The sequence below is a fragment of the Cupressus sempervirens genome, chromosome 3, assembly GCF_028749045.1.
Source record: "Cupressus sempervirens isolate cs-2001-9-10 chromosome 3, ASM2874904v1, whole genome shotgun sequence".
NCBI lineage: Eukaryota > Viridiplantae > Streptophyta > Pinopsida > Cupressales > Cupressaceae > Cupressus > Cupressus sempervirens.
In genome coordinates this window covers 404,674,319-404,686,425 of record NC_143120.1, presented here as the reverse complement: position 1 = coordinate 404,686,425, position 12,107 = coordinate 404,674,319, and the positions used below count along the sequence as shown (strand labels likewise).

The following is a 12,107-nucleotide window of genomic DNA, read 5'->3' as shown; positions in this document are numbered from 1 at the left end:
ACTACCTATCTTGTGGGAAGCATTTATTCAAGGGGTAAGTGCTCGCTTCAAACTCCCCAAACTATACTAGGTAAAAGTTGCTTGCATTCAAGAAGAGTCTAGATTAATAACTAGAGGGATCAGTATGAATTCCACAAAAGAAGACTTTCAAATCCTCACCACACAATCACATAAACGAGGGAAGAAGGCTAATCTTAAAAGGGAAAAGGGCAAGGATACAATTAGGAAACAATCATTCAAGAAAGGAGGGAACTAACTAAAGTGCAATGCTATAGATGTGACAAATACGATCACCTTGCAGTGAAGTATTTTGATAGACCCAAACCTCAAGCCTTTTTTGCTGAAGTTAGTAACCAAGCATGGATATGGATCCAGAGAAACTTATATTTTACTCCGCCCTATGTAGTCAAGTTTTTAACAGACTAAACACTTGGGTGATAGACAGTGGGGCTTCTCGACACATAACAGGCTTCAGAGAACATCTAGATTCCTTAGGAGAAGATTATGATGAAGAAGTGACTATTGGAGATGATACAAATTATTCAGTAAAGGAAATTGGGATCTGCACTATCGACCTCAAATCATGCATCTCACTCAAACTCACAGTAGTACTATATGTACCCAGGATCAAAAGAAATTTAGTTTCTATTTCAGCACTTGAAGACAAGGGGTACAAAATTACTTTCATGGAAGGAAAACTACTAGCTTGGCCCAGGAACTCAAATATAAAAAAATGCTCATACTATTGGAATAAGGCATGGATGTCTCTACGAGCTATACTTCTTCCTGTCCAACATTAATACACGAATCAATTAATGCAAGTGAAATCTTGCACAACTGAGTAGAACATTTTTCATTTTTATGGTTTATGCTCTTTAGAGAAGATGGTAACAGGACTATCTAAACTCAAACGTAAATGTGAAGGAACATGCAATGTTTGTGCATTAGGGAAGAATACCAAAAGCACCTTTCACAATAGTGAAAGTAAATCGAAAAATGTCCTAGAACTTGTTCATTCTAATTTATGTGGACCTACGTTTGTTCCCTCCATAGGAGGACCTTTGTAGTGTATTATCTTTGTAGATGACTACTCTAGGAAGGCATGTATATACTTTCCAAAATGCAAAGAATCTGAATAAATTCTTGTAAGGTTGAAAGAGTTTTAAGGCTCTTGTACAAAACATATTTGGAAAGTAGATCAAAACACTAAGAACAAACAATGGGAGGGAATACACATTAATTTTTTTTCAAAACTTTTATAAAATTTTTAGGACTAAGAGGGAGTTCTCTGTTTCCTACAACCCTCAACAAAATGGAGTTGCAGAAAGAAAGATCAAAACCATTGTTGAAGCTAGAAAATCCATGATGCATGATCAAAACATAGAAACTCACCTTTGGGCGAAAGCTTCTAGTACTATCGTATACATCTAGAATATATGCCCTCACTCTCATCTAGAAAAAAGAACCCCAAATGAAGCATTCTCTGGAGTTTAACCTAATATCAGTCACTTGAGAATATTTGACAGTCTTGTTTACATTCTTAATCCTAAAGAGAGAAGAACTAGATTAGAATCTTCTGGAAAAAGGGAAATTCTTGTTGGGTACAGTGAAACTTTTAAAGCCTACAAAATTTACGTTCCTGGACAAACACACATCGAACTAAGTAGAGATGTGATATTTGATGAAGATATTGCATTAGAAGATCCGAGGATGAAAATGAAATAAATGATGAAGTTCCTCAAAATGATCCCTCTCTTGAGATTTAGAGGGAGACTCAAGATATAATAGAAGATAATAATTTCGTTGAAGTCATGGATACCTCATATGGATATGGAGAAAATAAGAAAAGACCTTTATGGGCTAAGAAGATGACTAAGAAGATGATTGAAGAAGTAGAAAAATATGTAGCCCCTCTAGGAACCAAATAAATTTTCTTGTTATATTGTACTCAGGAGTGAATTTATAAATTCATAGCCTTCAAATGTAGAGGAATCTCTCATCATCAAACTTGGAAGGATGCCATGACATAAGAGTATAAATCCATTTTCAAGAATGATGTCTGGGATATTGTAGCCTGACCCAAAGACAAATTGGTGGTCTCCTCCAAATAGTCATCTAAGATCGAGCATGCAACAGATGGACGCATTCACAAGGTGAGGTTTGGTGCAAGAGGCTTCTCATAGAAAGAAGGCATTGATTATGGAGAAACATTTGTTCCAGTCGTGAGGTATACGTACATTAGAACTATAAGTGCTATTGCTGTAGCTAAGGGATGGAAAATTCATCAAATGGATGTAAACACTGTCTTCCTGAATGGAGTGATTGAAGAAAAAGTATGCCTAGAGAAACCTGAAGGATTTGTTGTGCATGAGTAGTAGTCTCATGTTTGTAGATTGAAGAAAGCTCTTTATGGTCTCAAACAAGCTCTTCGATCATGGTATGAAAGAATAGATTGCTATCTATCAAAACTTGATTTCTCCAAAAAATTATGTAGACCCAAACTTATACTTCAAGGTACAAAATGGAGATACGTTGATTCTAGTTCTTTATGTTGATGATTTGTTAATCACAGGAGAAGATCATCTCATAACTAAGTGCAAACAAGATCTTGCATCTGAATTTGACATGAGAGATTTAGGAATTCTTCACTACTTCCTAGGTTAGAAGTACGACAGCATATAAATGATATTATTCTAAATCAAAAGAAGTATACTATTGACATCTTGAAAAGATTCAGGATGATGGATTGTAAGCCTATGGCTACTCCAATGACAACAAATCTACACAAGCTAAAGGAGGCAATTACTGACTCAAAGATTGTTGGTCTGACTTTGTACCGACATATTATTGGATCCCTTATGTACTTGGTAAACACTAGACCTGATATTTGTTATGCAGTAAATGCACTTTGTCATTCAATGTGTGAACCAAAGAAATTACACTTAATGTCAGCTAAACACATCTTAATGTATCTGTGTGGTACAATCAGATTTTGTTTCATATACAAAGTTAAGATCTGCATGGGTACACTGATTCAAACTGGGCTGGAAGTTTTGTGGATCGGAAAAACACTTACGCATTGCTTTAGTTTAGGATCAACTATGATATTCTGGTTCAGTAGAAAGAAATCATATGCAGCTCAAAGCTCCATAGAAGAAAAGTACATTGCAACATCTACGGGAGCATGAGAAGCAGTATGGTTGAGACAATTTCTAGTTAGATTATTTGGGAAACCACTAGATCCTACCATCATCCATTGTGATAGCCAGAGTTGCATAAAAATCTCATTGAACCCGATATTTCATAATGATCCAAACACATTGAGATACCATATCACTACTTTAGAGGCATGGTGGAGAAGAATGTACTTGAGTTGAGGTATGTCAGTACAGAAAACCAGATAACAAACATCCTCACCAAACCTCTAGTGAAAATGAAGGTAGAATATTTTAGAGGTAAACTTGGTATGGTTGTAATTACTGAGAATGAGTCTCAGCATCTTTGATTATTGTACTAATAAAATACTACTATGTTATCATGAGTATTATTTCATGATTCCTTTGGGCCTTGTGTACATCACGAAGAAGTGATGACTTGTAAATGATTATCACTTGCACTTTTAGAAGTTATTGCAAGGTGACGATCTTGCAATAACTTGATCCTCTATCATGATGGATATCATATGGTTGATATCTAAGTAGATCATGATAGCTTATATCTTGTAAATCAATGTCAATTGAGAGATGCATATCGTCATGTAGACATCTACAAGTTTTATTGTATAGATATATCATGAGGGATTAATATCCATGAACATACCATTTTTATAATTTTCCTATAGTATCACATGGGTCATACGTGTGCACTTACCTTATGGACACCTTGAGTACGTGGTGAATATCACAAGACTTGATATTCGTAGGCCATTACTCTGAGTACCTGGTAAATATCATGAGACTTGATATTTGTAGTCCATTACTCCTAATATCATGACATGATATTATTATGGTGCATTTCTCAAATTAAAATATTTGTGGAGATGCCATTCAATCTTATATCATATTGAGGTGATATCTCTTTTTATACTTTGTGATTGATATACTTATTATCCTCAGCTAAGAGGGAGTGTTGATAATTTGTAGCTTCAATCGGATAAAATCATGTGACTGATTCTATTCAAATCATTCGTATCTATCTATCTATCTATCTATATATAATAGAATAATGATTATTTGTTATATATATACATGTCATACATATATAAATATATTTAAATTGAGAAATTTAAATATAGTTAATTGTATTATGCTGTAGATATATATATATATATAGAAATGGCAGATTATCATAAGTTGACCAATTGCATATTACATTATCTTTGGTTATGTCCGTTGAGGGACATAATACCACGTAATGTGGAGACATGTCCAATTGTGGGCATGTCCTTGAATGATGTGGAGACATGTCCATCCGTGGGCATACCCCCAATGTCTAATTGTGTATAAATATTCATAGATTGAAGATTTTTGTTCAAGTTTGTTCGTTATGGTCCGGCCCATCTTGTATGATATGTCTGCTCAGCTTAGTTCTATACGTAACATGTCTCCTAGGCAGGGGTTGGTGGGAGGACTATGCCAGTGTAGGAGGTTGGTTGGTAGTAGGTAGGTATCCTGGTAGATAGAGAGGTAGGTAGAGGCCTTCCCACCCCACCCTGATTAGCGGTAAGCCCCTGATAGCCCATACTACATGGGTTGGTTCTCCCCACCCTACCATTCCCACCTCACCTAGCTGCATTGGCGGTCAGCCCCCATAGCCCATACTACATAAGGTTCTCCTCACCCCTACTACATACAAATAACAGTCTTCAAAGTTTGTCAAACACTAGGTGAGTATATTCATAATTGTTTTTTGTGGTTTTTTATGGCACAATCCGTTCAAATTATAAAGTTGAAAAGAAGTAAAACAAATTAAGAGAATTATTTCTTTTAATAAAATTTAAATAAAGTTCACATTAGATAAACAAAGTTCACATTAGATAAATCTGATCCACTTAAATAGTGGACATTGAGAAAAAATATGGTTTACAAAATGTTAATGTGATTGCAATAAGACAATTAAAATTTACGATTTGTACATTGTGTTTTATTAATTAATACAAAAAACTAAAAGGTTTGTCCCATAATAAATGTAGGGTTTTCAAAACTTTTCAACTTTTGAATCTTGATTCTTATCATATCAAATTCAAAGTCAAACTTTGCTTTCAAAGAAAGAAAAATCAGTAAACTTTAATTTTTTAAAGGAAAATTTGTATTTAAACTTTTTTCTTAAAAAAATTAAGGTTTTCTATTTTTCTTTCATTAACGTTTGAAATTTAATTTGAAAGGAAAAGATTTAACACCAAGAATTTAAAAGTTAAAGAAAAAAGATTGATGTTATAGAAGATATAAGAAAAAATAAATAAAAAATTCAAAAAATCGATAAACTTTCACTCTTACCACCTACAACAAACATGAAATGAGATGAGAGCTCTTTGCAACTATTGATATGGACACTCTAATGCTCAAAAAACAAGTAGTATGCTCTCCAATAGATTTTTGAATTTTTTTAAGCTCTTCTTCCTCTCTGGTTGTGCTTTTGTGTTCTTATTTTTCTTCTCATCCCACTCTTCTCTTTTCTTATCAATACAATGAAATGAAGTCCCTTTTATGGTTGCGAAGAACAAAAATAGCACACAAAAATACAACTTAAGACTTTATAATATTGTTATTTTTTTGCAAATAAGAGTTGCATCGCCCACTGAGGACTCACCTCATCAGTTCCAAACACACTTGACTTATTAACATGCCCATATTTAGTTGAGTTTGAGTCTAGGTCCCTCAGACTTAGCGAGGGTCCCCAAACTATTGACTGCGGCGAGTTTGGAAACTCTGGTCTCAACAGATTAGGTGGAAGCCCTCCCATCTATATATTCTCATTAGATCTCCATCATTGATTTTTATTTCTCATTAGATCTCCATCATTGATTTTTATTTCTTTTCTAAATTTGGAAATTCCATTTGTTGAACACTCTATCTTAATTTTCTCAGCAAATTGACTGTGGCTAAGATATTGACAATTGATAGGCGTTTTATTTTCGTAAAAAAATGATAAAGCTGTTGATTGATCTATTAAATTACAAATTAGTGGCAATTTCGTTACAATTAAAGAATAAACATTAACTTCCACATCAAGTGACTAGATGATTGGCCTGATGAAAGAAATCCAATGTCTCATCTTGAGCTAACAAATGGTCAAATAATGAATTTCTCAGAATTTGTATATCTTTCCTATGGCAAGATTTCAATCTTTTCTATGTTGAATGGGGTTGGACACCCAATTATAAATTTATGACTACAATATGAAACAAGAAAACATAAACCATACAACAAAATATGTTTGTGGGCCAATATGCTCTAATAAATGCTCATGATAGAACACTTAAAAGTTGGGAATCACTATATATTACTTGAGAATTGTATTGCCAATGCTTTATATCACTACCATTATCTTTTATCACTAACCATGGATGATGTAGTTGTACTTATATCATTGAATATTCACAATCAATATCCATTAGATACTTTATGTTAAGTGCAATTGTTAATAATTTATTAAAGGATACGTCAAATCTTTAACTGATGCAACTGCTACATGTTTCTTGCATTTTTAGCCTATTGAACCTTTTCCTCTTACTAATGTAGTCACGAAACATTTCTCTATTCAATTACTTTCATTCTCTTTTTTAGGTTTTAAGTTGTTTTAAAAAAATATCTGTTACTTTTAGGAGAGTATTTATAACTGATGCAACTGCTACATGTTTTTTTGCATTTGTAGCCTATTGAACCTTTTCCTCCTACTAATGTAGTTACGAAACATTTCTCTATTTGATTACTTTCATTCTCTTTTTTAGGTTTTAAGTTGTTTTAAAATAATATCTATGTTACTTGTAGGAGAATATTTATAACTGATGCATCTACTACATGTTTCTTACATTTGTAGCCTATTGAACCTTTTCCTCCTACTAATGCAGTCACGAAACATTTCTCTATTTGATTACTTTCATTATCTTTTTTAGGTTTTAAGTTGTTTTAAAATAATATCTATGTTACTTGTAGGAGAGTATTTATATATGTATATTTTTTCTTCTTTTAATTGAAAAATGCTCCATTTTGGTAGTTACCTTCCATGAATCGTTAATTTTTCATTTGTAAACATTAATTAATAATTTTTAATTTTTTTTAAATGTCAACATATTACCAATTTATCCTTAGAAAATGGGAAATACAGCTAAGGGATGACTAGGTAGTTGAAGGGGTACAATGTTTTTCATACCTCTAAAAAGAAAAATTAGATAACACTAGTGCTTTACAAAACCAATTGTATAAGCAATATTTTTATTGGGATAGCTTTTCATCTCTCAAACTAAAAATTCTATCTAGAAAAACTTGATGGGAAACTTGTCTATATGCTATTTTCAATAGTCATATTACCATTGTCCGTCTGTTCTTGTGATGCATGTTTATATCAAACTTTATCTTGTTATGTTGTGCCCTAGGCCTTGGAGGGAGCAAGACTTGAAGGTGCAAATCTTACAGGAACGAATCTCACTGGAGCAAATAGGTGATACCAATCAAATTTATGAAAGCATTTGATGTTCTTTGTAAGTTATATGGAGCTCCACCTGTAATTTGGCACCTCAATTATTTCATCAAGAAGGCTTTCTTCTTTGTGCAAATAACGTACCAATAAAATCCGAAGCTTATATTCATTGGCAATATTACTTGTCAAAAATGTAAGTTATGTTTAAGAGTCTATAAACATTCTTGTTCAAAATATCCTTGTCAATTTGATATTGCCATCTTTGCAATGATGGGAGGTGGTTGGAATAACTTCTGAGCAATTATACATATTTATTTATATATATACACACTTTTTTCTTTTCCCATCAATTGATGGTCTCGTAGATGTCATTAAAATTCATTCATTCTGCCATCCCCCCTCGCATCTTTCCTCTCTCTCCACTTGCATACCCTTATGAAATCCATCTTCGATTGTGTATAACTAATTTAGTTACTATTTGCCTGTGTATTGCAAAGTGGGGTCCCAAAATTCAAAATATTATTGTTGTTGCTGAATCTATTTCCTTGTTTGTTTATATCATAACCCTCTTGAAAATCTTTGATTGCATTTATATATAAATAATTTTTGGTAATATTTTTTGTCAACATTTTTCCTTCAATCAACAACCCTCTTGAAAATCTTTAATTATATTTACATATAAATAATTTTTGGTAATATTTTTGGTCAACATTTTTCCTTCAATCAACAAGTGAGATTTATTTTCTTCATATGGTATAATTGTTCCAGACTTTTGGAGCCATTTTTGGGGATTGTTAAAATGGGGACTATACAAAATATAGAAAAGCTAAAAAATATAAATACATTTTAAATATTCATAGGAAAACATGGATAGATTATGCATATATACATTATATAAGTTTAAAATATATCTTTTATATTAAACAATTGAAATTGATAGTTTACAAAGTCAAACAAATTATTAAAATTTTAAACATTTATACTATGAGACATCCATGAACATTTCTTCAAAGAAATGAATAAATATAAATAATACCCAAAACCTAAAAATTGACATAATATAGAGAACAATCAATACAAGTAATGACCCTTAGCAACAATTCTTTTATCCCGTTGAACAAATGTGTAGTGTTATTCTTTATTGTAGAAGATCTGTTATGTAATTGTAAATTGACATGGCCTATTTAGTGAGCGAGGTGTTTTTAAGTCCTTCAATGCACAAAAGTGCATTTTAATGTAGGATAAATCAATGTAGATATTTGATTGTGAATTGAGGTGATTCCTAGTGTGATGCGAGTGGAAGGAGACCAAGAGAGATTTGATTCAAAAAAAAGAAATATCAGGGATTATGAGAATAAATGCATTTAGTGCATTTGTTTTAATTGTAGTTTTTTTAATCAAATATTTGACCATAAGCAAAGTAGGGTATGCAAATGTCATCTCTAATTGGTTTTAGCAATAATGGGTCTTCTAGGTTAAGTTTTTTTTAAAATTAAAATCGTTGTGAATGTTCTTTGTTTTTGTTTATGATGGTTTAAATTTTGTACGTGTTCCTTATGGTACAATATTAATTTTGGTTTCTATGTTTTTTTATGATTGTCATTTGATGTAAATTCAAGTGCAAGGATATTTTTGTTTTTAAATTCCATGTTATTATTAGAGTTGTTTTTAGGTTAAATTATTTTGGATATTGTGGAGTTGTGATTTGGGTTATATGACAAAGATATGATCTACCAAAGACAAACTTTTTTATTTCTTGCAAATCAAGTATATCTATCGATTGGTGAGCTTAATTCATTCAAGATATTTAAACGACTACAAACGTGATCTTGCTAAATGAGTTGCTTTGTTAGAAACCAATATGAAAAGGGTGATGAGGTTTCAAAGAACCATGGCCAAACAATAAAATATCATAGCCAGGATGTAATACCCCCTCTAATAATTTGATATTCCTATTGTAGTTAGACAACAATTAATAGATAAATTAGCAATATCAATAGTGAACTAAATCAATAATTTTTATTTTTTTTGATAAATAATGGCCTGAAGCCTAGATTTATTATTATTTGTTAAGATTAATTATTATTACATGTTAAGCTCAAGTAGACTTGAACCCAAGACCTCCTAGATGAAAGGCTCACAACTTATCGTTGTGTTATAGGCTATTTAAATATTACTAATAAATAAATAAAAGTCAATCAAATTAATAAGTCAATTACCAATTATATCTATTCAGATGTTAAATGTATTAATATATAGACATTGCATACTAATAAACAAATCTATAACACAACATGAGTAATGCTATGATGGGGTCCACCAAACGAAGGTTAGACCACTTGAAGGACATTTATGTGACATTTAAGTAACCAATACAAAATTGATAAATGAGGATATCGAGGAGAAACAATGTATATAGTTGCAGGATTGCCTAATTAAATGGTTGGTTAAATGGAACATCAAGTTATATGATTGTCCGAACACAAATGCAGACATAAGAAAGTTTGTTAGAGGGAAGTTTCACAATGACATGTGGAACAATAATATGAGTAAAAGAAAACCTATTATTTTAAAGAATTCAACCCAATAGGGGAAGTTGGCAAAACAACGTACCTTGGGTCTGCTATTAAAGGAAAGGCAAGGTTATTAGTGACACAGCTGAGGATATGATCTCATCACCTCAGGTGTGAGACAAGAAGATGGAAGAGGCCCAGAGAGGGTTGGGAGGAGAGAAGTTGGGAGGAGAGAACTTGTGCGTCATACGACAACATCCGATCTCTCTATGATGTCATCTTGAAGGTGGACAACATGCATAGCTTATTTGAAGGGGACAAGATAAAGCAGACTGCTGGTTTTTTGGTTAAGATCCATATCAAAAGATTAGAAATGGAAAGGAATTTGTAAATTATCTAGTGTGGCTGTTCTTCCGTCCCTTAGATTGCTTTGGTCTTGTGGATTTCATTAAAAGCATTCATTTCATTTCGTCAACCAATTAAGGTGATTTGAAGTGTACGAAAGTTGTATGAAACATAAAAGCCCATCCTACTTTTGGACCACTGAACGAGGAGGGTGGTAAATGAATGATATAAAAAGGGGTGATTGGTAATTAAAATGAACCTACAATCAATGACGTGGAAGGTAAACCCATGATTTGGGAGTCAAATCGCTCGATAAGGAGGAAAGCGAAGATAACAAAGTGAAGAAGAATATTTTTTTAAAGGTTTGGGAGTTGAACAGCTAGATAAGGAGGAGAGCAAAGATAACAAAGTAGTGAAGAAGAAGAATTTTTTTAATGTCCACGAGACTAAACATAGCATATGGGACAACCTACCACTTTCATCAGATCAAGTTTTTTCCTATTTAAAATGACAATGAAGGCCCCAAGCTTCTCAATGTTCTCCTCACTGAAAAGGTTATGCCAATTGCACACAGCGAGGAAATTAGTGAAATTGGCCCTTTGGCCTTAAAAGAAGCACATTCAACCACAAAGATGTGCTCATTTTCGACATTGTCATAGTTGTAAAAGGTACAAATTCTCTCCTTCCAAGCCTCTTTAGGCCTTTTCAAATGTCCAGTTTGACTACAGACTTGATGCAAGTTAGAGCAATGAAAAGATTATCTTTCCAAGCAATATTGGCACCAATGTAAGGCTTTTGAAGTTTGTCACCTATAGGATTAAACTCATTGATGTAATACCTTTTCTTCCTACCTATCCCTTTACCCTAGTTCTTCCTATAAAATTTATCCAAAACAAAGGCCTTAATTGCTTTTCTATTAGTGGGACATGTTGAATGAATGTTCCATTTGCTCATCCAATCAATGTTTTGCTGCATCCATGTCCTCTTCCTTTTGCACTAAACATCATTAAAGACAATCTTAGACCATCTACTATTTTCCATTTGTCAAATTCTTTTAAGATAGCATATGAGACGCATCATAGCGGTAGCCTCAATAGGGCAGCTCTGGACATCGAAAACATAGTGTCCAATAAGGGGGCGGTAGCATATGAATAAGGGGGCTTGAACACCACGAGACACGACATCAAGAAGAAAGCGTCCAATAAACTAGTCAAATGACCGATGCCTAGTCTGCACCAATTAAGGGAGGTGATCGGATAGGAGGTGCATTATCAAACATCAAGTGCATCAGGCAGAGATGTTAGCACACAGAGTACTTGTTACACGCTAAGACCATATAGTCCAGGGGTCCATTAAGGAAGTTGGGTACTCGATCCATCAAGGTAAGTATGGAGAAGTATTAATTAATTATATCGTAGGCGTTTTCTTATATCAGTTTGTACAAAAAAAATAGAATTGTTAAAATTGGTTTAGTTAGAAATCTGTCCCAGAATTGTTAAAGTTGGTTTAGTTAGAAATCTGTTCCATGAGTTATGTTTAGCCTCGTGAACATTAAAAATTATCTATCTACAATTGATAATGCTCACTAACGGTGGACGACCATTGCAATCG

The 12,107-nt window shown here is 33.0% G+C and overlaps 1 protein-coding gene across 3 annotated transcripts in view; it reads left to right on the top strand.

Annotated features, from left to right (window-relative positions):
- FIP2 (potassium channel tetramerization domain-containing protein / pentapeptide repeat-containing protein) overlaps positions 1-7,988 on the top strand; it is a 165,635-nt gene extending 157,647 nt beyond the window's left edge. For all 3 annotated transcript variants that reach the window (XM_089820055.1, XM_089820053.1, XM_089820054.1), the window contains one exon: positions 7,595-7,988. In XM_089820055.1, coding sequence (XP_089676181.1) covers positions 7,595-7,663 — 69 coding nt within the window. In that variant the 3' untranslated portion in view covers positions 7,664-7,988. The remainder of the gene's footprint in view (positions 1-7,594) is intronic.
- Positions 7,989-12,107: the final 4,119 nt, after the last annotated feature.